This window comes from Saimiri boliviensis, chromosome 12 (genome assembly GCF_048565385.1).
Source record: "Saimiri boliviensis isolate mSaiBol1 chromosome 12, mSaiBol1.pri, whole genome shotgun sequence".
In the NCBI taxonomy this organism is placed as follows: Eukaryota; Metazoa; Chordata; class Mammalia; order Primates; family Cebidae; genus Saimiri; species Saimiri boliviensis.
Window position 1 is genome coordinate 36,737,479 of NC_133460.1, and position 27,956 is coordinate 36,765,434.

Below are 27,956 nucleotides of genomic sequence, written 5' to 3' on the forward strand. Positions count from 1 at the left end.
GACATGAATTCCTATTTTGCCTTTCAAAGGCATCGGTGATTATCAGTCTTTATAGTCTTTGACAAACAGTATCTTGTTGCTTTGATTTGAATTTCAGGTATGAGGGGATTTAAGCATTTTTAACATGTGGTATTTGTTGATTAATTGCTTCGCTCCATTTTTCAGGATTCTGCGTCCTAACGTTCTGATTCTCTGCCTCCTTAGAGGACATGTCCTGGGTGATGATGGCTAAAAATTGTTGAGCACTTACTATGTGATAACCCCAGTGCTAAGTATAGTGCATGAATTAACTCATTTAATTTTCCCGTAAGGAAGATTGAATTTAGTCACCCCATAAACCTGTATAAGTGAGGCATGGCTGTTAATACCCTTCTTCAAATAATGAAACTGAGGCACAGCGAGGAGAGGGTTAACTAAGTCATCCAAGGTCCTGTAGAGAGTGAGTGAGGAGCTGGTCTTTGGACCTACACAGAACTCAGCCCCATTCTATGCAGTTCATGTATTTGGTAATGGCGGCGACTATTGTTTAAGATTGAACCGTTCCATGATACCGCGAAAGCAGAAAACCAGAATGTTCCTGGGCTTCTGCAAGGAAATGATCTGAACACAGGCAAGGCACGATGCCTGAGCTTGGGGCCCCAGACCAGGGTGTGGCAGCTGGAGACAGAGCTCTGTGTTCAGTCTGTGAGAGACAGCTGTGCCTCAGGCGTGTTTTGTGACGTGCCCACGGCCATACAAGAAAATAATGTCACTTCTTCCCACAGTGAGTCACTTTTCCTTATTAGGGAGTTTCCATTTCAGCTGCAGAACTGGATCTGGGAAAACAACTGTAGAGATGTCAACTGTTAGAACTGTAGATTGAATTAGATGGATGGAGGGATATACGTTGGATGGAGGGAGGGATGGATGGATGGATGACTGGATGGGTGGATGGAGGGATGAGAGGGTGGATGGATGGGTGGGTAGATGGGTAGAAGGGTCAGTGGGTGGTAGGTAAGTGGATGATGGATGGATGGATGGACAGAGGGACAGATAGGTGGATAGAGGGATAGGTGGACAAGGAGTGATGGATGCATCATGAATAGATAAATGATGGATAGATGGATAGGTGATGGATGGATGGATACGTGATGGATGGATGATGATGGATATACAGATGGAAGGTAGGAAAGAAGGAAGGAGAGAAGGAAGGAAGGAAAAAGGGATAGGTAGATATAATATCTCAGATCATTTTTTAAAATTCTTGTTGTATGCTGACTACTGCTTTAGGCGCTGGAGATAGGAAGATGAAGGGCCTGGTGTCCTGCCTCCTGTGAGGTCACCATCTAGAGCATGACAGTGTCACCTGCTCTGTGTTGTAGATCCCTTTGGAATCTGGTCAAAATTATGCCCCTTTTCTCTGAATACTTTCAAATGCAAAAAAAATGCAGAGGATTCAAAAGAAAAGTGGTTATATTGAAGTACAGCTATCAAAGTGTGTATAAAAATCACCAATTTGTGGGCTAATAATGCCTTTGCTTCTTTATTAACATATTAAGCTAGATTTGGCACCAAGTCGAGTAACTCCTCTAATTTTGAAGTCATGACAAGTGTAAATAATATTTGGAGTCATCTGCCACCAAAGCAGTGTGACATGAAAATGCCTGCAATTTTTGTTGGTGTCAAAGTCTCGGGTAATGCTAATCCCGCTGCAGTCTGTTGCCTATATTCATAATTGAAGGGCATGCTAAATTTCAGTTAGTTAGTGAAAATAACTATGAATATGTTCAAGTTCAACAGTGACTATGTACAAGTGTGAAGACCCCACAGAATTCTCTCTCCATAGATCCCCAAACCTACAGATTCTAGAACAATGACCCTGGGCTGGATGGAGAGAGAAATCGTAGCAAGATACTCACGACAGGGTATATACTCACAGAGTCACGTGGTGCACAGTGTCTGACATTATTTAAATGATTTGTCTCACGGTCTCTCTCCTTGTTTTTCCCCCTGACTGTTTATAGTTGAATTTTTATAAGATAAACTTCTGATACTTCCCCCCATGGAGTGTCATCAGTTCTGTGATCACATAGGAGTGGGCAGTATTACCTATAACATTCCTGGAAGGCTTCCTGGAGGAGCTGTTGCCCACAGCATGACCTTAAAGGGTGAATGATAACCCCAGCACTTTGGGAGGCCAAGGCAGGTAGATTACCTGAAGTCAGGAGTTTAAGACTAGCCTGACCAATATGGTGAAACCCTGTCTCTACTAAAAATGCAAAAATCAGCCAGGTGTGGTGGCACCTGCCTGTAGTCCCAGCTACTTGGGAGGCTGAGACAAGAGAATTGCTTGAACTTGGGAGGTGGAGGTTACAGTGCCACCACACCCAGCTAATTTTTGTAGAGATGAGAGGGGGTCTCGGTGTGTTGCCCAGGCTGGTCTCAAACTCCTGGGCTCAAGCGGTCTGCCGGCCTTGGCCTCCCAAAGTGCTGGCATTACAGGAGTGAGCCACCGCACCTGCCTCCTAAGAATCTTTAACTGATCTTCCATCATTGCAATTCTTGGGAGGCTGGCTTGAGCCCTGGAGGTGGAGGCCACAGTGAGCCATGATGGTGCCATTGCACTCCAGCCTGCGTGACAGAGTAAGTACCCTGTCTCAAAAAGAAAAAACGTTCTCAGGAAGTCAGTGTTATAGACCACCTTTTCAGACCACTCTCTCCCAGCACTGAACAAAGGCAAAAAATAGTGAGAATTCAACGACCTAAACAAACAAAAAAAAACCCTGTACTTTGTAGGGATTTATATGCCTTTCTGGGGCTGAACAATATTTTTTTGTTCATAGCCACAGTTAGGGTTACATACGATCTTATAAAAGGCTATGATAGTGTCCAGCCAAGATTGCATTGCGGAACATATGCCTTTATGCAGGCCAGAGAACCCCACTGCCCTTCGTCTGAGAGAGCAGGTGAGCAATTTTTTCTAGGACTCCTTGACACGATCAAGGTTTCTGGCTCTGAGAAGGCGGCCCCTGGCAGGGAGTGAGGCCAGTTGGACATATATACAAAAGTCCCTGTGTTTGGGGACATCAGCTTGGCAGGGGCAGAAGTCAGGCTGGCCCTTCCCTGTGGGATTCGGACTGGCTGGACTTGACCCGACCAATTTAGAAGTTGATCTTTTGCTAGGTGTGTGTGTCTCGTTGATGGCCTGGGGTGACCCTGGGAGGAATCAGTCTCTCTCTCTCTCTCTCTCTCTCTCTCTCTCTCTCACTCTCTCTCTCCTCTCTCTCTGTCTCTCTGTCTCTGTCTCTCTCTCTCTGTCTCTCTCTGTCTCTGTCTCTGTCTCTCTGTCTCTCTCTCTGTCTCTGTCTCTCTGTCTGTCTCTCTCTCTGTCTGTCTCTGTCTGTCTCTCTCTCGCTCTCTCTCTCACATTCATGCACACACACGTATGCACCGGCATCCATATCCCCACCCACACCCACACAACCACACAGTGATGAGGGACGGAGCCCCAGACTCAACATCTCATCGGCCTTTGCCTGCCTCTTCTGTGCTGCTTTCTTCTTTGTCTCCGCCGACCTTGGACAGCTGCATTCAGAGCTCACCATCATGCAGGACATGGGATATTTTATATCCCTGATAGAAAAGCAGAATCAGACAACAGTATTGGGAAACACAGGGGAACCGCCAAGGGGGCTTGGATCTGTTGTTTTTATTATTAACTAGAAGTTACAAAAGCACTCTTGTCGCAAACCTTTCTTTGAAAGTATTTCCAGAATGTGTGAGTCCATGCGAAATCCATGGCACAGAACTGAATGTGCTTGGGAGGTGTCATCGGGCAAGGGTCAGTATCGTCTCTGCGCTCCACGCACACTCCGCCGTCCGTCCACACCCACCTGCGCGCCTTCCCCATGCTGCGTGCACATGCCTGGGACGCCGCTCCTCCTCTGAGTTTACAAAGTCTTCCCAGCCACCCAGGCAAAACGTAGGTCTCCACTTCTCTGTCGCAGCCTTTTCGAAAGTGTCACATGCAAGCAGGTGGCTCACAAGATGATTTTAAGCCGTACATTAACAGACTTGCTAGAAATTAATAGCTCTCTGTATATTTTTCTAATTACCTTCCATTTATGGCAAATTATTCTAGGTTTTCCACTAATTTAGGGGTATTGTCTCCCTTATAAATTAAATTATTCAGGTAAAAATATAGATGAGCTGATTTAAAGAGCCCTGAAAAAAAAATAAAACAACAGACATTACCTGGAGAGGGCAAAAATGGAAAAGTTAGTTGATGAATGATTTTTGTTTGTTTGTTTTTTGAGACAGTTTCACTTTTGTTGCCCAGGCTGGAGTGGCTGGAGTAGCTGGAGTGCAATGCCATGATCTTGGCTAACCACAGTCTCTGCCTCCCAGGTTCAAGTGATTCTTCTGCCTCAGCCTCCTGAGTAGCTGGGATTACAGGCATGCACCACCACACCCAGCCAATTTTGTATCTTCAGTAGACATGGGGTTTTTCCATCTTGGTCAGGCTGGTCTCGAACTCCCGACCTCAGGTGATCCGCCTGCCTCAGCCTCCCAAAGTGCTGGGATTACACTCGATGAATGATTTTAAAATGGGAAGCCTGGCTCTATTTGGTGCGGTGCTCTCCCTTCTGCAGTTCCTACTGAGGCAGGTGAATAATTATTGATCATTTTTCTGATCTCAGTTTTCTCACCAATAAAATGGGCTGCCTCTTGTGTTAGTTAACCCTTGTTCCGGGTGGCCAGTAGCTAGTTTTTGCTAGGATTTTGGATTTATTTTTTGAGACAGTCTCACTCTGTCGCCCAGGCTGGTGTGCAGTGGCGTGATCTCAGCTCACTGTAACCTTAAACCTCCTGGGTTCAAACGATTCTCATGCCTCAGCCTCCTGAGTAGCTGGGATTACAGGCACCTGCCACCATCCCCAGCTGATTTTTGTATTTTCTTCAGTAGAGACGGGGTGATACCACGTTGGACAGGCTTGTTTCAAACGTCTGGCCTCAAGCCATTCATCCACCTTAGCCTCTCAAAGTACTGGGATTACAGGTGTGAACCACCATGCTTGGCCCAGTAGCTAGTTTTCACTGGACCCATAAATAATTGATTTTTTTTAAATGTGTGCTTCTCACTGTCCTTGTTCGACTGCCAGGTCCCCTCGTGGAGGGACTTTGTGGGCACTATTAAATGCTACACCTATATGTTCCTGGGTGGTTAGTAGAAAAATGGCCTTTTCAGATGATTTTTTTTTTTTTAATCTGAAGTGTGAATTCATCATTTAGGTGGAAGATACGGCGAGCAAATGCTTGCATATTGCAAATCGGACAAAGGTAGTTAATGGAGTGAAGGTCATGGCAGGTGACTGTTAACTGCAGTCACTTCCCTGTGAAGAAAGGTCCCGGCTGTGGAGAAGGAACTTGGCAGTCTATTCTCTAGGACCTGATAGACCCATGTGAGCCCAAGACCAGTTTGTGGATCATGAGGCACTGTTGGGAAGAGACACTTAGGATGCTGTTATTCACTTGTGACTGAATGGTTTTAAACCCCTGGCTTAAGTTGTTTATGCTGCTGGGTACGTTAAAAACAACAGAAATATGTTGATTACAGTTCCGAAAGCTGGGAAGTCCAAGATCAAGGTGCCAGCAGGTTTGCGGTCTGGTGAGGGTTGCTCTGTGCTTCCAGGATGGTGCCTATATTATTTGTAGGGGGTGAACTCTGTGTCCTCACATGGTGAAAGGGATGGAAGGGCAGAAGGGGTTTACGTGGTTCTCTCCGTACCCTGTTATAAGGAACTCATCCCATGCATGATAGCGGAACCGTTGTCTGATCACCTCCTAAAGGCACTACTGCTTAATACTCTTGCCTGGGGAATTAAATTTCAACATGAGGCTGGGTACGGTGGCTTCCACTTGGGGAGGCTGAGGTGGGCAGATCACTTGAGGTGAGGAGTTGGAGACCAGCATGACTAACATGGTAAAACCCTGTCTCTCCTAACAGTACAAAAATTAGCTGGGCATGGTGGCACACGCCTGTAATCCCAGCTACTCGGGAGGCTGAGGCAGGAGAATTGCTTGAACCCCGAAGGTGGAGGTTGCAGTGAGTCTGATGGTGCCCCTGTACTCCAGCCGGGGCAACAGAGTGAGACTTCCATCTCAAAAACAAAAATTAATTTCAACATTAATTTTGGAGAGGACAGATGTTGAAACCCTGGCGACCCTCCAGAATCATCATTCTAAACAACCACTTCACACTTCAGCTCCAGATCTGTGCTGTTTCACGTGGTAGCCATCAGCCACATGAGGTTTCTGAGTACCCTAAATGCAGCCGTTTTCAGCTGAGCTGTGCTCTGGGAAACACCTAGCCCAAACAAAAGAATACAAAATATCTCCATAATACTTTTTTGTATTTGTTTAGATTTGATACTTACTCATATGAATTACATGATGAAATGACAGTATTTGGGAGGTTTTCACTTAAATAGATTAATCCATTTCTTTTTACTTTTTTTTTTTTAAACAGTTACTAGAAAATTTGATGTGCATATGGCTTGCTGAGGATCAAGGAGATGGACCTGGATCAGAGCTAAACCAGGGAAAAGCCCAGAACACATTTTTTTTTCCTCTTTAAGTTGTGATTTTTCTCAGTTCCTGATCTCAGTCTCCTGAGAGAAGAGAAAAAAAAAAATCATTTTAGTTAATTGACGGTTCTGGTTAGTTGGGCTCAGTTAATCAGGGTTCTGCCTCTAATTGCCTGTGCTGTCACCTCTTCCTGGGTTTGTAAACTCTCTGCCCTTGTTACTGACTGCTCATGCCCTCTCTGTGGCTTCTTCCTGAGCTGCGCACAGAAAGGTGGAGGTTGCAGAATCCAGAGCTCTTGCAGACAGCCAGGTTGAAGGGTGACAGTGGAGTGATGGAGTGTCTACTGGGTGACTGTAAATGGCCAGCCGGTCTGGGAATAAACTTGAGGTTTAGTCATCTGAAGGCCAGAGTCCTTGACTCCTGTCTCTTCTAAAACTGACTAGTGTCCACCTGTGGGGTGGCATGTTGCAAGCCGACCACCTGTGGGGTGTCCACCTGTGGGGTGGCACGTTGCAACGGACTTTGCAATATCATTCTGTGAATGTCATCATAGTCCCACTTTGCTCAGGAAGCCATGTGGGGGGTGTGTGTGTGTGTGTGTGTGTGTGTGTGTGTGTGTTTGAGATGGAGTCTGGCTCTGGCTCTTTTGCCCAGGCTGGAGTGCAGTGGCGCGATCTTGGCTCACTGCCACCTCCACGTGGCTCCTGGGTTCAAGTGATCTTCCTGCCTCAGCCTCCCGAGTAGCTGGGATTACAGGTGCTTGCCACCAAGCCCGGCTAACTTTTGTATTTTTAGTAGAGACGGGGTTTTACCATGTTGGCCAGGCTGGTCTCGAACTGCTGACCTCAAGTGATCCATCCGCCTTGGCCTTACAAAGTGCTAGGATTACACATGTGAGCCACCACACCCAGCCTGATGTGTGTTTTGATCGCCTCCTCTTCACCCCATTGGTGAAGTGGTTTCCCACCCTAGGGGGATAGCACCCAATGCTGGGCAGACCAGATGGACAGCAGTTTGAGTCACGTATACTCAGCTCTGGGGAAGCAGATGCTGTGCACTGTGTGGGGCCACAGGGCTGCATTTGTTGACAGGGTGAACATCCAGGGGTCGTGAGAGGAAGACTCTGCAGTAGCAAGAGGGTACAATCATTCCAGCATCCCACACGGGGATATGATGGTTTTGTTTAAATAATCCCAGCGGCTGGCAGAGAATGGAAACCCACTCTCCAGGGAGAGGCAGGCACTGTCCCTGGTCTTGCTGAGAAAAGGGTGTCTGTCTGGGTAGAGGACCTTATTTGAGGAAGCAGCGTAGGCAGGGAAACTTACATTCAGGCCATATGAGAAGCTTGGCTTTCTCCAGGTGTCAAGATAGCACATAATGGTAATTTTAGGCCTTACCCCACAGCAGGCGTCCCCAAACTCGGGCCGCATGCGGCCCCCTGAGGCCATTTATCCGGCCGCCCACCGCACTTCAGGAAGGGGCATCTCTTTCACTGGTGGTCAGTTAGAGGAGCACAGTATGTGGCGGCCCTCCAACGGTCTGAGGGACAGTGAACTGGCCCCCCGTGTAAAAAGTTTGGGGACGCCTGCCCTACAGTGTGATGGGGAAAGGTGGTCAGTGCAGTTATATATCGGTTTGAGTCCTGGCTGTGTTGCTTATGAGTCATTCACCTCGTCAGTCCTCAGTGTGCTCGTCAGTAAAATGGGCTTATTAACATCTACCATATGTATGTGTATCTGTCTGTCATCAACCTATACATACTCATCACACATTTATCCTCTCAAAAAGGGTGGCTTAATCCTCCCTGCCTTTACACAACAGCGGTACAACCGCAACCAAAATCAAAAAGAGCGTTGAATGGAAAACAGATGTGTCAGTTGAGGAAACGCATTTCTTCCAGCCAAAGGCTACATCTGGCCTTCCACGTACTATTTCCACGGACTAAATGAGGACTTGGTTTTGCATGGCCAGAGGCAGACATTGGCTCATTCTGTTCCAGGGCCAAGGAGCCAGGCTGTTAGTTGATGTCATGCTAAGAGGACACGGCCTCCACCCTTGTTCTGACGCCACTGTCCATGTTCCAGGGACTTTACCTTGGCGTGGTGAAGGCGACTGCCTGGGAGTGAGGCCGGCATGGCCACAGCAGCCCTGAGAAGGCCTTGCGTGCTGTAGCTGGAGCCATCTCCCCCTCCTCCAGAGTTGGCTCGTTGCCTTCTTGGCTTGAGAGGCGGCCTTGCCTGTGCACGGAGCCAAGGGGCTGTGGGACTTGGAGGAGATATCGGGAAGGGCTGGCACTGCACAGCGGCTGCCTGCCCTGCCCAGGGGAATGGCCAGGACGTGGCTGAGCATCAGCTCTCCCTTTGTGCAGGGCAGCAGAGCATCTGTCAGCTCTTTCTTTCCAAATGCATGGACCATCTTTGTTCAAAGGCAGAAGCTCATCCCCCCAGTTCAGGGTAACAGTCCCTGAGACTCCTCATTCAAGGCATCACTGCCCCTTGCCCCTCTATACCATAATAGGGACTTTTTTTTTTTTAAGGCGGAGTCTTTCTCTGTCACCCAGGCTGGAATGCAGTGGCTTCATCTTGGCTCACTGCACCCGCCACCTCCCAGGTTCAAGCAATTCTCCGGCCTCAGCCTCCTGAGTAGCTGGGATTATAGGCATGCACCACCACACCAAGATAATTTTTGTATTTTTAGTATAGACGGGGTTTCACCATGTTGGCCAGGCTGGTCTTGAACCACTGACCTTGCGATCCGCCCGCCTCGGCCTCCCAAAGTGCTGGGATTACAGGCGTAAGCCACTGCGCCCAGCCTAATAGAGACATTTTCTGTGGCACCCCTAGCCTGGGCCACCTCATGGGACCCTGAAGTCGTAGCCCAGGGAGTGAAACAGTGTGCTGCTTTGATCGGTATGGGTGGTGGGGTCTGGAATCCGGCAAAGAGCCAGCAGAATTTCATCATCCGAGGTCTGGATCAACCTGTTCTGCTCCTTCTGGAGGGTGAGTGGATGTAGATAGAGAATTGCACTGACCTTGGGGAGCCCAATCCAGTTTATCAGCTGTTTGCACTTATCTGTTGATACGCACAAGTGTGTTGTATGTTCATAAGTGAACACACAATTTTGTAATGAACAAATGCTTTTCGTCAGATATGGTTCCTGCCCATGTGGGAGCTGACAGCTGTGTGTGTGGTGTGTGTGTGTGCGCGCACGCGCACGCGAGTGTGTACCTACCTCCATAAGTAGTGCGCATAGATCTGCCACTTAGCAGAGCTGTGACCATTTAGTGAGCATGCGGGGGCTATGAATACTGTTCTCATTGAACCCTCACCATCACATCGGTTCATTCAACAGCTATTGATGGAACATCTACTCTGGGCTAGGTATTATACGATGTGCTTAGGATTTTGAGGTAAAAACTTCCAGAACTTTCATAAATGAGGAAACCCAGACTGAGTGGTCAGGTGCCTTGCCTGGGGATACACAACCTGTACGTCACCAAGGTGGGACCCAGACCTCATGTCCCTCCCTGTGATGGTTAACTGCGTCTTCGGCATCTGTGTGTAGATTTCCAAGTGGGCGTGTCTACAAACTCGTGGGTGTCCATGTTTGTGCAAGTGGCAGACTCGGAAGCACGGGTTGCTGGTTTGGATCGCGTAATCCCTTACCCTGGCTAGAGTATCCACCTCCATGAGTGTTTATTTCTTTATCAGTAAAGCAGTTAGTGGTGTCTGTCTACTAGCCTTGTGGAATGTGAGCAGAGAAAAGGGTGGGACAACGAGATAATGTTGGAGAAAGGCCATTTTTGACTAAAAGAACCCTGTTGATGAAGAAGCATAGAGATAAAGAACTAGGAAAAGAACCAGAGAGATGGAAAGATTGACTACTCGGGGAAGTTAACTTTTATCCAATATCTACTATGTTTTCCAATTGACGTTGACAATAACACAGCAATGTGTGTTATATCCCCCCTAGGTGAAAGAGGGAAACTGAGTCTCGCGGTTACAGAGTGGTGGATTGAAATAATTGGAATTCAGATCCTGCCCTGTCCAGAGCCCGTGCTCTTTGTGGCAGACCAGGGGTTGATAAACTACGGCCCATGGGCTAAATGCTGCCCGCTGTCTGTTTTTGTAAGTGGCGTTTTATTAGAACGCAGCCACGCCCATTCACTGCGTACTCGTCTGTGTCTGTTTTGAGCTACAGCGGCAGAGCTGAGCCGTTGTGAGAGAGATCACGTGGCCTGCTAAGGTGAAAATCTTAACTGTCTGACCCTTTACTGAAAACGTTTGCAAGCCCCTCTTCTAAGAAGGCCGGTGATAAGGATGTGCTTTGAAAATAAGAGCATAGAAATTCTACAAAATGTGAACGTGCACGTATGCATACCTCCAGCAAAACTTCAGCCATCTGGAGCTCTTTGGAGGCTTTGGGATCCTGATTTTCTGGAGAGTTAAGCTTTCTATGTCTAAGGAATTTTTCTAAACTACATCACACGTTTATTCTCCTACCTTCTTAAACAGAGTATGCTGGGCTTGTGTGAAGCCTTCCTTGAAGAATCCAGACATCATTTCAAGCAGTAGGTTTTGGATTCTGCTAAAAGCACTCATGGCCATGCATGGCATCAAAAATGCTGCAGCTCTCCCCTCAGTGACCCTGGAGTCCCTTTTTTTAAAAAAATGTCTGCCTATTTGTTGATCTTTTTTTTTTCCTGCTCTTCCATTTCTTGCCCAATGTTATTTATCATGGCTTTTTTTTTTTTTTTTTTTTTTAAGATAGTCTCGCTCTGTCACCCAGGCTGCAGTGCAGTGGCATGATCTTGGCTCCCTGCAACCTCCGCCTCCTGGGCTCAAGCCTCCTGCCTCAGCCTCCTGAGTATCTAGGCTTGCAGGTGCACACCACCACACCTGGCTAACTTTTTGTATTTTCAGTAGAGACAGGGTTTTGCCATGTTGGCTAGGCTAGTCTCGAACTGCTGAGCCCAGGTGATTCACCCGCCTCAGCCTCCCAAAGTGCTGGGATTACAGATGTGAACTACTGCACCCAGCCTATTATGGTTTTTTTTTTTTTTTTTTTTTTTTGAGATAGAGAGTCTTGCGCTGTCGCCCAGGCTGGAGGATAATGGCGTGATCCCAGCTCACTGCAACCTCCACCTCCCGGGTTCAAGCAATTCTCCTGCCTCAGCCTCTGAGTAAATGGGATTACAGGCATGCACCATCACCATGCCTGGCTAATATTTTGTATCTTTAGTAGAGATGGGGTCTCATCATGTTGGCCAGGTGAACTCTTGACCTCATGATCTACCTGCGTTGACCTCCCAAAGTACTAGGATTACAAGTGTGTGCCACTGCTCCCAGCCATTTCACGACTTTTGATGTGCCTGATTGTGACAGTCAGCTGGCCCTGCTTGTCAACCCGATAAATAATCAAATTCATTAGAAATGTATACAGAGCAAATAGGCTCTGGTGGTAAACCCTGGCACCTGTGTATCCCTACTGTTCCAGACTGTTCCGTGCAGCCTAGTTCCATGGAAGGGAGGTCACTCTGTGGTTGTTTCCTCCTGCAATTAATTCAAAAGAGGGAAGTGGACTGAATTTCTCCCTCCATGATGGTCCTCATGTCCCAGTGTTCAGATTAACGATAGTCAAAGCCACTTCAAGTCCTTGAAGCAGATAATGAGTGTGGCTGGAGCCTCACACTGCAAATACCTGATCTTATCCTCCAGTTATGCTTCAGTAGCCAAAGCTGGCTGTTTGTTAGTTACTTTAATCTTCATCACAGATGTTAGCAGGGAAAAGGTTGACTGAGTTTGTCTCACCAGATAGAATTTAAGACTTGAGTAAAGTGCAGACTTGCTTGTGAAATCTAAGCACAGTTGCATATTTCAAGACACATTTATATGATTGTGATCAAGTATGAAAAGGTGGTTGATGCTCATTTTAATCATCGCACCCGAGCAGGATTAACTGTTTTTCTTGTCAGGCGTTTTATCTACTTTGTGAGGGATTCTTACTTAAATATACATGCTTGGTCTCTCAAACATTTTAAAAAAATAATTTAAAACATTTAATTGGAATATAAAGGTTGAATAGATCCAGTGTGTTCAAGGTGTGATGATTTGATATACACATACATTGTGTAATGATGACATTACACAAGTGAATGAACACATCATTCTCCACCCTTGCTGTCTATTAACTCCTCAAAACTTGTCTATCGTATAATGGAGAGTCTTTTATTTCGGTTGGTGCTGTTTGTCCTTTGACGTCTGTTGACGACCCTTCTGCCGTCAACAGGGTCCGCGTCATGGTTATGCAGCCTGTGGAGTCACACACAGCTTCACAGCCAGTGGGGCTCTGCACTTGTTTGCATTTCTGTTGTCACCAAACTAAAATTCTTCATTATTTTTGCAAAAGAGGTCCTGCGATTTCACTTTGTATTGGTTCTCATGACTTAGGGTGTCAGTTCCAGCCATCATGGAATAGGAGCCTGGAATATCAAAGGCAGAAGAAGCTTAGAGGTCAGCCTTTCAAAATTATTTTAAAGGTGGGAGAACTCAAGCCAAAAAGAAGGAGTTACTTGCCCAAGTTCACAGAAGGATGGATAAAAGGAGTTTATGGTTAACCAGGGGTCGGGGGGAGAGGAAAATGGGGAATTGTGTAATTTGTATAAAGTTTCAGTTCTGCAAGAAGAGTAAGCTGTGAGATGTTCTGGACAGCGTAGCGCCTGTGGTTAACAATACTGCATTGTATACTTAAAAAGTTACTAAGAGAGATTTTATGTTAATGTTCTTGCCACCAAAAACTGGGGGACACAAGGAGACTTTTAGAGCTGACGAATATGTCTGCTACCTTGATTGTGGTGATGGTGTCATGAGTCTGTGCATGTGTCCAAATTCTTCAAATGGCATATGTTAAATACATGTACTTTTTTATATGTCAATTATACCTCAATAAAGCTGTTTAAAAACAATCAGGGTAACGGATAGCAGAGTCCGACAAGTGGAACACTGATCTCAGGTCCCTCCTGAACACAGAGACTTTCTCTTGCGTAGACACAATGCTTCCTGCCCAGGTCATACTTAGAGATGATGAGCTACTTTAATAATAATCTAACAGTTAATACTTATGAATTTAAATTTCTCATTCTCTTCCATCTCTCAGTACACATAGACACAGAGTAAGTAGCCAGATTTCGCTGTAGTATTTGAAGGTGGCTATCTCCTATAATGGAATTGCCCTTATTAATGGTATGAATATTAGGGTAAGACTGTCAAAAATGCTAGCAATTTCTCTGAAATAAATGTTTGAATGGAATTTTTTCCCTACTCATAAGGCAGTATATTCTCATGGTTGGAAATTTGGAAAATGATCAAGAAGGAAAAAAATAAAATCGCCGTGCCAGTTTTTGCCTATTGTTTTCCAATCTTCTTTTCCATGCATGTGCACTTTTTACATAATTGATTTCAAATTCTACTCGTCTGAACCTTTTAGATCCCATTTAATATTATATTAGATAAAATTTTATGAAATTGCTCTTTTTATTGGTCAAAGAAGGGCCAATATTGGCAATTTGATGATAAACCAAATTGCAAAATAATCTCCTAGAGAGTATCTTCACTTTTTTTTTTTTTTTTTTTTTTTTTTGGGACAGTCCTGCTCTGTTGCCCAGGCTGGAGTACAGTGGTGCCATCTTGGATCACTGCAACCTCCACATCCCTGGTTCAAGTGATTCTTCTTCCTCAGCCTCCTGAGTAGCAGGGATTACGGGGGCACATCACCACACCTGGCTGATTTTTATGTGTTTTCAGTAGAGACGGGGTTTCACCATGTTGGCCAGACTGGTCTCGAACTCCTGACCTCAGGCAGTCTGCCCACCTTGACTCCTCAAAGTGCTGAGATTACAGGTGTGAGCCACTGCACCTGGCCCCCCTCAGAGTATTCTTTTTAAACATCATATTTATTGGCTGTATAATTTTTTTCATGAGGCTGTATGCAGTTACGTAGCATTTTTGAACCGCATAATAGATACTTATAAATAAATAATTGTAACATGATCTATAATTATATCTAAATAACTATAAATCATGTTATAAATCATCTTTCTTAGCCTTCATAAATGGAATATTTTTTTCAAAATAACTTTCATGAGTATTTTGTAACAAAGCTTGAAAAAAGAAAAGAGACCAGTGAAATCATTATTCTGAAATAAAATCTTTGATGCATTTCTTTCTGGGCTTTGTTTTCTGCATTTGTGTGCGTCTGAAAGCCTACATTTGTTCACCGGAAACATGTGGTGCACATTAAATAGAATACTGTGCATCTGATTACATTTATTCCCAATGACCGTGGGGGATCTTTTCAAAAAAGACGACTCACAGAGTGGTCCATGGACCAGTGCCATCCGCAGGGTTTCTCACAGTGTGCCCAAAGACACATTCAGAAACTGAGGACAAGCTTTCAGAAGCTTTTATAGTAGCTGGACATGGCATGGCACCTGAGCACGTCAGTCTTTTATTTTTCATGCTGCTCTTTTGTTTTAGTTTACAAAATGAGCACCCTGCAGTAGATCGGACACACAAAGACCTTTCTCCACAGCTGGACTGAGGAGCGCTGCCGTGGATGTGGAACGTGACCATCATACCTGGCCACAGCAAAGGCCACAGGCGCTGGCTCCTAGGCCCTCCGTGCATGTGGCAGGCTGGGCTCTGAAGATCCCTGTGTCTGCTTCCTTACTGTACGTCTTTCTTGCTCCTCCCAGTGGACTGGTCTCTAGCGTTACCATTTCTTCCTCTTTCTCTTCTGTCCTTTCCTTTTTCCCTTGACGTTTTTCTTTTCCTCCCTTTTTCCCGTTCCCTCCGGGTTGGCGGGGTGGAGAGGGAGCTAGCAAACCCCATGAGCACGCTTGTTAGGATGAGTTCAGAAACATGCGTTCATGGGACCTCAGCCGGGGCCTCAGATGTGCCTGTCTAAAACAAACGTGCTTTGTGCCCAGCTGTTGCGACATGTCTTCTCCTAGCTTGCGAACCAGTCCGTTTCTTACGTGAGTAGGTATGCGTTGCATTTTAGATCTGAAGTTGGCCAGCTCTGAATAAGTTAAATGCTTTAAAGCTAAATATGTTCTTAATATTCTCTGCCCTTTGGAACTTCCTGTATCTCTGCCATCTGCTCTTGACCTAGAATCAAGAGCAGGGTCTGAACTGACCTGAGCATATTCATTCCAGGACTTAGGCACTACCTGATCTTTTTTTTTTTTTTTTTTTTTTCTAAAAGGGAAAAAAAAGCCCAGAGAAAGCAGCTGCACATTGGTGACGTCCTGTTGCCAGTGAACAGGAGCAAGAGGCATTAAGCTCTGGAGTGGCTCCTCAGGCCCCATCAGCCTAATGTCCCCTGGGCTACATGTACAAGTCCAGAGCCGGGAATAAAGCGAACCGTGATGACGAAATAACTGGCTTTAGTTAAATAATTTGCTGTTTACGGCTTCTCTGTTTATGAATCAGTTAAAAGCCCTTTTAAGTGAAATTGGATAGACTACAAAGTGTTGGTTTCATGTGTTTTATTTGCAGTTTAATCAGCGTGATCCAGCTGCTGGAGTGGGGAGAGTAGAGCTGGGGGTTTTAATTATCCCTGCTTTGCCCGAGTTAGGAATTCCCAATGGTGCCGTCTGCGCAAAGATGCCAAAAACCGCATTGTTCTTTAATTAGCTGTTGTAATTGTTTTAGTCTAATCTCCGTGATTAGCAGCAGCATTAAATACAGCAGGAAGAAAAGGCCTGTCCTCTACATACTGCCCCAGTAAACAGAGCCTTTCTCCCTTCTGGAGAGGGATATCATAGAAAATCAATTAGAACTCAACCAGTGTTGATTGGAAAATGATAAAGACCAGCCACCATGAAGCAGAGATCCTTTGAGGAGTCAGTTTATGGCCCCCACTGCTAAGCTTGCCTGGAGAGCTCTGTAGCTCCAACCTGCCATGGAGGCATTTGGCTAGGACCCTTCGAATGGCCCTGTCCCTCTCTGGGGATGAGGAAATGGACTGGATTGGCACCAGCTGCTGTTTTGGCTTTAGGTTCTCTGTTTCATGCATTCAGCCGCAAGCTTTCATCAAGCACCCCTTTTGTGCCAGGCGTCATGCCAGGGGCATGGAGATACAGCACTGAACAAGGCTGAGACCGTCCCTGTCTTCAGTGAGTCTGCAGTCTAGAGGAGACTGATGGTCATCAACACTCGCACAAGTGATGGGTTCTTTTAAAGCATGAAATGCTATGAAGGGGAACCAGGAGAGCATTTAACAGAGATCACTTACCTGGTCAGTGAGTTGGCAGGCAAGGGAGGGTGTCATAGACAATTGAAGTATAAACTGAGATCCATGAGAAAGAAAGAGTCAACAAGACAAAGAGACCAGAGTGAAGACGTGTAAGTCATCAGGAACAGCATGTGCAAAGGTCCTGAGGCAGGCTAGAATTCAGTCCTTTCTGCTCATGGCTCTATTAGAGGCAGGAGAATATGGTGGGAGTGAGCCTGATTCTGGATCTAAGCCCCTTGTTCAAGCCCCATCTCTGCTACTTTCTAGCTGCGTGCAATTCTTCAAAGGGCACTACGGCACTCTGTCAGTGTCCCTGGATGTAAAATGGAGATGATGATGATGGTAATATTATCTAGTTCATGGGAATGAATTAAGTTTCTACTTGCCAGGTCTTCAGAGCACTGCCTGGTAGATAGTGAGACTTAGGATGTGTGAGCTGGCATCATTAATCTCTTGGAGTAGCCTTCTCTTTAAAGTTTAACAAAATAGGTTAAAATCTCTATCTGCCACGTACAAGCCTTGCGACTTTGGCCTAGTTACCTAACCTTACCCTCCCTGCCGTCTTACGCATGAAGTGAAAACAGAGTCAAGGAACTCAAGAGTTCCCATGTGGGTGAAGTAAGCTATGTCAGGGGTTTTGCTCTGTTATAAGCCATTGTTTGGTGCTCAGAAAATAGTGGCTGTCGTCATTGTTCATGAAACATCTGCGTGGCCTGTGTTTGGCATTGAAAGTCAGTAATGGGAAGTTCCCTTCACTGCTTCTTCTTTGCTTCCCATTGTTGGCAAGGCTGTGCTGTCTTCCCCAAGTTCACAGAAAGGAGAGCTCCACAGCAGGGTTTCTCAATTTTGGCACCATATCATTTGGGGCTGGATAAGTCTTTTGTGTGTGCGGGGGTTCCCTGTGCTCTGTAGGATGTTTAGAAGCATCTCCGGTCTCTACTGACTAGATTCCAAGAGCACCCTTTCCCTAGAACCAGGATATCCAGAATGTCTCTGGACATTGCCGTATGTGCCCTGCAGGGCAAAATTGCCCCCACTTGAGAACCACTGCTCTAAAGAGAACAGAACAGATAGCTGGGTGTGATGTCTCAGGCCTGTAATCCCAGCGCTTTGAGAGTCTGAGGTGGGCAGATCACTTGAGGGTCAGGAGTTCGAGACCAGACTGTCCAACATGGCGAAACCCTGCGTCTACTAAAAATACAAAAATTAGCCAGGTGTGGTGATGCATTCCTATAATCCCAGCTACTCAGGTGGCTGAGGCAGGGGAATCACTTGACTCAAAGAGGTCAAGGCTGCAGTGAGCCGAAATGATGCCACTGCACTCCAGCCTGGATGACAAAGTGAGACTGTCTCAGAAAAAAAAAAAAAAAAAAGACTAGTTGGTACTTTGGGAACTGTCCATTGTAGGCTATTACAGTAAAAATAATAAAGTCTATTGGAGAGGGCATTGTGCAGTGGACAGTTGTGAGATCCTTTGAGCATGAGGCGTTTATTGTGGTTTTCGATTTCTGCTCCATGTTGGAATCACCTAGGGAGAGTAAAAAGCAAGCGTACGGCCTTCACCACTACAGCCTGGTGGTGTGGGTGTGGATGTAACTCCAGGGTCATTCACAGCTCTCCAGGTGATTCCAGTGGGCTTCCAGAGTTGAAGAGCACTTTCTAGATGAGAGGCTAACATACCTGTGTGAAAAGTAAGATATTTGGGGAAGCCTTCATGGAATGGTAGAGACAGGAGTCCAACTACCATTACTAGATGACACTTATTCATGTACACGGCATAGTAAGTGCTAAGTGCCTTACGTGTATTTTACAGAAGTTCTTTATATATGTTGGCTCGTGCAATGCCAACAACAGTTCTATGAGGCAAGTACTGTTATCATTAACACCATTTCAGTGGTAAGAAAACCTAGGCACAGAGTGGTTAGGAAACTTTTCGGAGGTCACCCAGCTAAGGAAACTCACAACCCATGCCTCATGACCTCAGGAGGTGGGGCAGAAAGAGGTCTTGGATGGAAGCATTGGGAGTGGTGTGTTTGGGGTTTTTCAGAGTGGGTTACATGAAGGCCTTGATGTGACAGATTGGAGGAGGTGCCAACCCTTCATCCACCCTCTTATCAAACCTATATCAGCACCTTTTGTGCTCCAGGCACTGCGCTAGGTTTTTGGAAATACACTGCTAATCAAAAGAGGCAGGGTTCCTTTTTCTGAACGTTTACAACCTCTGTAGTCTGGGGAAGAAACAGACAGGAAACAAACAGTAGGTATATTACTACAGGTGTTGATTAGTGGTAATAAGGAAGTGAAGGAGCTGCTGTCAAATCAAATGGAGTGGGCTGTGTTATATAGGATGGCCAGGGAAGACTGAGGGTTGAAGAATGAGGAGGAGCCAGTCCAGCAGAGCCAGAAGAAAGGCTTTTCTGGGCAGAAGGAACAGAGCGTGCGAACTCCCTGGGGCTTAGCATAGTTGAAGATTCGAAGAAGTCCAGTGGGGAGGGGTGCTGTGAAAGGGGGATGGGAGAAGGTGGAGGGGTAAGAAAGAGCCAGATGACATAGGTCCTTATCCCCCATTCAGTGGTTAAGGAAACTAAGACCCTGAAATGGGGTGGGGGGGGTGCTTCAAATGTCAGAGCTGGAATTCAAATCCAGGCTTGGTGTCTTGATATGAGATGTTACCGGGCCGGACGTGGTGGCTCATTCCTGTAATCCCAGCACTTTGGGGGGCCGAGGTGGGCAGATCACTTGAGGCCAGGGGTTCAAGACCAGCCTGGCCATCATGGAGAAACCTTGCCTCTACTAAAAATACAAAAATTAGCTGGGCGGGGTGGTACATGCCTGTAATCCTAGCTACATGGGAGACTGAGGCGTGAGAATCACATGAATCTGGGAGGCAGAGGTTGCAGTGAGTGAAGGTCATGTCACTGCTCTCCAGCCTGGGTGATAGAGACTTCCTTTCAAAAAAAAAAAAAAAAAAAAAAAATGTTCCTGAATGGCCCCTGTTTCATACCCTCTGACCCATTCTTTGGTCAGCCTGGGTGTTCTGATATGGAATTTGGGAAATGTAATAGACACCGGATCCTTTCTGTCATACTTTTAGAATCTCTCATGCAAGGTACCCTGATGGACTTTGAACACGGTAGGCATTTAGCAAATGTTTCGTGATCATTTATTATAAGTTCCAGGCATTCTGATGGATAGTTTTCATGTATTTCTTGATGTGGCCTTGAAAGTAAACCCTTCCCAATAAATGTAACAGTCATTGCCTCCCTTATATGTAAGTGAAAACTGAGGCTTAGAAAGTGGAGACAAGGCCGGGCGCGGTGGCTCACGCCTGTAATCCCAGCACTTTGGGAGGCCGAGGCGAGTGGATCACCTGAGGTCAGGAGTTTAAGAACAGCCAGGCCAATATGGTGAAATCCCGTCTCTACTAGAAATACAAAAATTAGCCCTGCGTGATGGCACATGCCTGTAATCCCAGCTACTTGGATGGCTGAGGCAGGAGAATTGCTTGAACCTGGGAGGCAGAGGTTGCAGGGAGCTGAGATTGTGCCCTGCACTACATCCTGGGAGACTCATCTGGAGAAAAAAAAAAAAAAAAAAGTAAATAGAGCCCAGTATGGAACCACATGTACTTCTTATCATCGTAATCCTTGCTTTTCCCACTATGGTTTTCTGGTTTTCCTCTGTTTTCGTCTTGAGTGTCTGGAAGTTCATCATATACATCTTTAGACTCAATTAACAAATTCATGGAACCCGGTTCTGAGTTCCAGTAGCACTTTGGATCTATATGACTGATCCCAGCATTGCATGGCATTGCATTTTGCCAAAGCACAAACACGATCTTTGCATGGGGGAAACAGACCATTAGTTAGCTGGAGAACCAAGCCAGGACCTTCTACCCTGCAGGCAGAAAGGAGGAAGCATTCATTGGTGTGTGAGCCTTGGTAATTCTTAGGAAGTGATTTCCGAAACAAAAGACAATCTTGGCCTTGTGATGAAATGTACTCCTACTGCAAAAAGCCACATGCTGGTGTTGACTTTGGAAGTCCAGCTGCGTGAATAGGAGCTGCTGATTCACAGCGTATCCTGTGCTGAGGCTGTGTAGCTCAGTGGTTAAGAGCCCTGGATTTAGAGTGAGATCAAGCAAAGCCAAGGTCCACTCCCCACTTCTCCGTTTCATTTCTTCCTCAAGTATTATTCAGCCTCGACTATGTGTTGATAGCATGTCGGGCATTAGACGTACTGGGAATCTCGAAATCTGGAAATCCAAGACCCCAGCTTCACCAACCTTAGCAAGAAAAAACAAATGATAAACACATAAGCAAATACATACATAAGAACGCTTCAAACAAGTGAAAAGGTGCGGCGATAATGATTAAACAGGGTGACAAGACGGGTAATGACTGGTGAGGGGTAGGTAATACGTGATCCCAGCTCTGAGCAATGAGAATAAACTAGACAGATATTCAAGGATGCAGGGAAAAGCATTCCAGGCAGAGGAGTAGCATGCGCAAATGCCCTGAGGCAGGAATGGCCAGGAGTTCAAGACCACCCTGTGCAACATAGTGAAACCTTGTCTCTACAAAAATGAACAAAACCAGCCAGGCGTGATGGCAGGTGACTATAGTTCCAGCTCTTTGGGAGGCTGAGGTGGCTGAAACACAGTGATGAGTGAGAGGAGGAGAGAGGACGGTACAGAGGTGGGCAGTAGCTACATCCTGTGGGACCGCATAGGCCGTGGTAAGGAGCTTGGATTTTATTCTCGTTACAGAAGGACACGTGATTGTACATGCGAGGGAAAGGAGATACTGCATGCCATAAATACTAGCAGCTGATGCCTTATTTATTTATTTATTTATTTTGTGAGACAAGGTCTCCCTCTGTTGCCCAGGCTGGAGTGCAGTGGTACAATTACAGCTCACTGCAAACTGAACCTCCCGGGCTCAAGCCATCCTCCCATCTCAGCTTCCCAGGTACCTGGGACTACAGACGCATGCTACCATGCCCAGCTAATTGGTTGTTTTTTTTGTTTTTTTTTTTTGGCAGTGACAAGGTACCACTCTGTTATCCAGGCTGATCTTGAACTCCTGAGCTCAAACCGTCCTCTCACCTAGGCCTCCCGAAGTGCTAAGGCGACAGGCGTGAGCCGCTGCCTCTCACTTGATGCCGCTATTTATTATGGTTAATTTTTATTTGGGCTTTCATTTACCAGGCTTCCGGGGTACCTGTCAAGAATGTCAAAGGTTGCATCACCTCTCTAGTTGTCAATGACCCAAAGAGAAGTTACAGCTCAAGGAACCATGAAGAAATGGCAGGAGGCAAACACCTAGATAGGGAATCAGATCACAGTTTATCCCTGCAACATTGAGAGCTTCATTAAGTCTGCCCAGGGTTTCAAAGTCAGCTCTTTCAGAAGGGGTCTGTGTAAAATTAGCTTTCTCCCGAAATCCTTCTGCTGTGTGAAGCAGCCAAGCTGAAGCAAAACAGAGCCTGAAGAGCAGGGATCCTAGCTGGGTGCTGTGGCTCATTCATACCTATAATCCCAGCACTTTGGGAGGCTGAGGCAGGAGGATCACTGGAAGCCAGGAGTTCAAGACCAGCCTGGCCAACATGGTGAAACCTTGTCTCTACAAAAATTATCAAAACCAGCGAGGCATGATGGCAGATGCCTGTAGTTCCAGCTACTTGGGAGGCTGATGTGGGAGAATCACTTGAGCCCACAAGGTAGAGGCTGCAATAAGCAGAGACTATGCTACAGCATTCCCACATGGGCAACACAGCAGGACTATGTCTCAAAAAAAAAAGAGAGAGAGAAGGGGTCCCAACTCTTCTTTCATCTGTCTGAATTCTCCAAATCTGCATGGAGGGGGAGGCATAGTAGTTTTTCTCCCCACCTCCACTGTTGGGCGAAACTCTGTAAATACACGCTGCCAATAACCTACGGTCCCTGGGGCTCAGATGACATGTGTAAATATCTGTTCTCCATGTGGTGTTCAAAGACTGAGTCAATAAGCTTAATTTCCTGTGGATTCCACTGTTTGGTTGCCACAGCCTAGAAAATTGATCAGATAAAAGCTGTGCGCTTCGGGGAGAACAGTTTGTGTGTAAGTGGTGAAAGGTGGAGGTAGTGTGGCCAGCCGGGGGGCTGTTTCCTGTTTCCCCTTTGCTCTTGTGCTCTGCTGGGATCTGACCCAGGTGTGGCTGCAGTCTCCTTCTCCTGGCTGCTTCTAGGAACTTCACAGATAATCTTCATGTTCTTGGCCCTTTGTCAGAGCACTAAGATCTTGGTTTAATGCAATGGTAAGGACCTCCTTCCAGGAACTTGCCGAGGCATGATCAGGGCAAGGTCATCTAATGTGAGTTCAGAGAAACTGGGTGTAGGCTCAAAGGGCCTAGCCTTGGAGTCAGGCGTGAGTTCCACCACCAGGTGACCTTGGCCAAGTTGCCTGAACCTCTCTGAGATTCTGTTTTCTAACCTGAAGCTAATTCTGTGTCTACCTCATGAGGTCCATTCATTCACCAGAATTTATTAAGCACCACTTTGTGCCAAGTCTTGTGCTATGGGGCTGGAGGAAATAAAATGGAAATTGACTTAACTTTGACTTCCTAGGATAATAGACATCCTGGTAGAGAGACGGGACAAAACCAACCAACCAACCAACACATAGGTAAACCAATGTTACCGAGACGATCTGCTGTGATCAGTGCTGAGACAGAAGCAGAATATTCTAGAATTGTGGGTTGGGGGAGTGAGAATCCTCTACTTGTGATAGGGGTTTGGGAAGTGTTTTCAGCATCATCTCCAGAAAACTGACGTTTCAGCTGAGATGCAAAGGATGAGGCTGGGGAGAAGAACATGACAGAAGAGGGAAGAATACGTACAAATGGCCGTGAGGACAAAGAGCTTGCACAAGACAGGAAATCGATGGGGACCAGGGTAGCTGGAGGAAGGGAAAGAGGCATGAGTTTGGGTTGGATGGAGAGGCAGGTTCAGGATATGCTGAGCTTTGCAAGTCAGTCCCAGGAAGGAGACTGGCTTTTCTCCTAAGGACTTGCCTGGCTTTTTTCTGTAGTCTCTATATCTTCCTCCCTCCTTCTGCCCTTTCCCCAGGCAGGCCATCCCCAGCATAACTCTCAGAGCTGCTCTTGTAAATCAAGAGTCAGATGAAGTCTTGACTCTACATAAAACGTAGCAAATGGCTCCTCTTGCTGCTTGCAGTATAAGCCAGTGGCCCACCAGGCTGCATTTGACCTGGCTGCCACTCACCTCTCTACCTTATCACTTCCTGCCCACTGCACACCTGCCTGACACACTCGTACCAGGACCGAACTTTTCTCTTTTTCTTTGGCCAAGCTTCCATCTGTCAGGTTATATATGAGGTATAGAATACAAAGCTTCCCCTTTTTGCTTGGGCCACCAGGGAGCTCAGAGCCTCATCTAATGTGAATCATAATTATCCTGTTAGCTTTGGTTTGTCAGGTTTCCCCTCTCTCACTTTGGCTGTTGATTTTCTCTCACTAGTGTAGTGGTTTTCTGGTTTCTGTGTCTTTCCTCACAGGCCATTCTTCCCGGAATGGGAGGGTATAAATAATAATTGGGTTTCGCATGGTGCTCTCAGCTGATTGTGCATACGTTTTCACCCAGCATGCATTCTCTTGGACAGCAGATGGATGGATGGTTGCCATTCATGGAGGAGTAACTGGTGGGAGTGAAGGTACTTCTAGTTCTCCAAGGAAAGCCTGTTGTAAGGCACATTCTGGGACCAGGAACCTAGTGGTTTCTAGAGGGCTCTAAAAAATGTCTTTGACTCAGCAACGTGCAGCAGGGTGGGCTGACTAAGCATTTTTCTCCTTCTCTGCAGCACCCGAATGGTGCTATTTTGTGAGTGATGAGTGGGCCTCAGGAGGCTCCTGAAGTCAGGGTCCACCAGGTTCCTTGCTGGAGAGCCAGGGACTGTGTTAATTCAAGGGTCACAGGGCCTGTTGCTGCCTTTTTTTTTTTTTTTTTTTTTTTTTTTGAAACGGTATCTTGCTGTGTCACCAGGGTGGAGTGCAGTGGCATGATCTGGACTGATTGCAACCTCCACCTCCTGGGTTCAAGCAGTTCTGCTTCAACCTCCCGAGTAACTGGGACTTCAGGTGCACACCACAGCACCCGGATAATTTTTGTATTTTTAGTAGAGACGGGGGAGGGGGTGGGGGCGGATTTCTCCATGTTGGCCAGGATGGTCTCGATCTCTTGATCTCGTGATTCACCCTCCTTTGCCTCCCAAAGTGTTGGGATTACAGGTGTGAGCCACCACGCCCAGTCTGAGCCTGTTGCTTCTAATCTTTCTCTAGGATCTCCTAATCTGGAGATTTTGGAGCTCCTGAAATGATTCCTGGAAAGAAAGTTGACTTTAAAAGTCAAAGCTAGTAACTAATGAGTGGACAAGTTTGCTTTGGCCTGCAGAGTGTCTTCAAACACTTGATTTTTAATGTTCGTTTGGCTGGACAGACCCTCTCCAGTGTCCTGATCCTCCCAGGGTGGAATGATTTATTATTGCTGTCCTTGACACGTGGCTGAGGCCTGAGGCAGCTGTGTTTTGAATCTCTGGACAGAATATAAGTAAAATTTGTATTTATATCGCCTTATTCCAGTTCTCTCTGTAGGTTCATAGTTTGGGCTGTAATCCTCCCAGCCTAATCCGCACTTTTCGGCTGAGGGTACTGAGGCTTGGAGAGGTTAACAGATGAGGCTGTTTATTGGGCCCCGACCACAGTCGCCCCATGTCTGGGCAGAACCACTCCCAATGCTGCCGTGGATTTCTGTGAATTTTTTTTTAATGGTTTGAATGTTTTCCCCTCTAGTGAAAGGAAACCTTTACGTGCCTAAGTTACACAGGTAGCACTATAGCAGCTTCAACGCTGTTGAAGGAAAGAATTCACCCACAGGCCCACCGATCGGGCCAGAAACCAAGCTGTGTGCGTGGGTCTAAGCAGTCCCTGTCCGCATGCATAGATCATCTCTACATATTTCTAAGCACAAGGAACATTCCCTTCCAAGGAGCCCAGCACACCATAAAAGTCAGCAGGAACGGAGGGGGGGGCCTTGTCTGGTAGGTTGCTGGCCGCCAAGGCTGGCTGGTGAGGGAGGCCTTTTTTGGTGGTGTCACAGCCCTACTGTATGTCCCCCTCTCTCTCCCTCCTCCAGCCCCAGCAGCCAGCGTCCTGGGGGTTGGCAGAGGGCTGAGCAGCCCCGCTTCCTGCTTCCCGACCTCACAAGTAGGCCTCTGTGACGTTGCCAGGGCTCCAGGGCAGGGGCTGGGGCCCAGAACTATGGATTTTTGTCTGGTCCTGATGTCGGCCAGCAGCCCAGGCCAGTCCCGAGAACATCACCAAACCAGAAACTTGAGAGCAGACAGGGCAGACAGGAGCTGGGATAGAGACTGTCCAGGAGCCAATAAGGCCAGGTGTCTGTGGCCCTCGCCCTGGTGGGGGAGCATGCCCTCTCTCCCGGCTTCCCTGCTCAGCCCTTGCCAGTGGGGGCTTTTCCAAGAGGACCTGGTTCTTCGGGATGGGTCTGGAACCTACATTTGGCCCTGAGCAGTCCTTTTCAAATGTGAGCATCCTCAGGAGCGTCTCTGATCCACGAGTGAGTTTGCACTAGCTACCAGAACATGGCAGAGAAGTAATACTGCATAGCAGCTCTGAGCCAGACTTCCTGAATTTGATCTCTGCCTGTTCTCCTTGGACAACCCACTTTATTCTGTCTGTGCTTTAGTTTTCTCCTCCGTAAAATGGAATAAAAGGGTTGTTGGGAAGATTAAACAGAAAATAGAATCATGGATATACACATGAGTTTGTTGAAAATTGGTGAAAACCACATAAAATCTGCAATCTGGTTAACAGTATTGTATTTATGTGAATTGCCTGGTTTTAATATTGCGCTCTGGTTGTATGTCACCGATCGGAGAAACCTGAGATAACACAACTCTCTGCTATTGTGGCAACCTCCCCTGAGTCTATAGTTGTTTTTTGTTTTGTTTTGTTTTGAGACGGAGATTTGCTCTTGTTACCCAGGCTGGAGTGCAATGGCGCGATCTCGGCTCACCGCAACCTCCTCCTCCTGGGTTCAGGCAATTCTCCTGCCTCAACCTCCTGAGTAGCTGGGATTACAGGCACACACCACCATGCCCAGCTAATGTTTTTTGTATTTTTAGTAGAGACGGGGTTTCACCATGTTGACCAGGATGGTCTCGATCTCTTGACCTCATGATCCACCCGCCTCAGTCTTGCAAAGTGCTGGGACTACAGACTTGAGCCACCGCACCTGGCTATAGTTGTTATTTTTTTTAAGTTAAAAGAAAAGAAAACTATGTTGATGCGGGTCAGGACCCAAGACAGGGCCCATACTTAGTAAGCACTACAGGAATGTCAGCCCCGAAGATGACGAGGAGGAGGGCTTCAGGGATGCTTCATTCAGTTCCTCGCAGTTCTCTGCCAGGAAGGATCTTACAGGTAACAGGAAGCAGAGCTTCTGTGATCTCCAGGCCCCACCCTTCCCCTGGGTCTCCCTCCCACCTGGCCTGAGCTCTGGGCTCAGCAGATGACTCACTCCCTGGGCGTGCCTGGCTTCCAGCTCAAGTCGTTTTGCTTGGTTAGCGTTCTCTGCCTAGAATGCCCCTTTTCCCCTTGTCTGTCAGCTCTATTTCATCCTCCAGCTGACACCTTGACTCTTCTAGAAGCCTTTCTAGGCCTAAAGACCTCTACGTAGAACCCCAGTGAGATGGTTTGGCTGTGTCCCCACCTAAATCTTATCTTGAATTGTAGCTTCCATAATTCCTGTATGTTATGGGAGGGACCCAATGGGAGATAATTGAATTATGGGGGCAGTTTCCCCTATACTGTTCTCATTGTATTGAGTGAGTCAGAAGTCTGATGAGAGCTGATGGTTTTATAAGGGGAAACCCCTTCCCCTTATAAAAGGACCTGGCTGTCATTTTCCTTTTGCCTGCTGCCATGTAAGATGTGCCTTTTGCCCTCCACCGTGATTGTGAGGCCTCTCCAGACACTTGGAATGGTGAGTTTGTTAAACTTACTTTCCTTGATAAAT

General features: G+C 46.7%; 1 protein-coding gene across 3 annotated transcripts in view; it reads left to right on the forward strand.

The window, feature by feature from the left end:
* XYLT1 (xylosyltransferase 1) overlaps positions 1–27,956 on the forward strand; it is a 382,463-nt gene that overhangs the window by 135,536 nt on the left and 218,971 nt on the right. Inside the window, exon 1 of one of the 3 annotated variants that reach the window (XM_074382238.1) lies at positions 958–27,923. The exons of the other annotated variants lie outside the window; for them this stretch is intronic. Coding sequence (XP_074238339.1) covers positions 27,870–27,923 — 54 coding nt within the window. The 5' untranslated portion in view covers positions 958–27,869. Of the gene's footprint in view, positions 1–957; positions 27,924–27,956 lie in introns of those variants that run through there. 3 annotated transcript variants of the gene reach the window in all.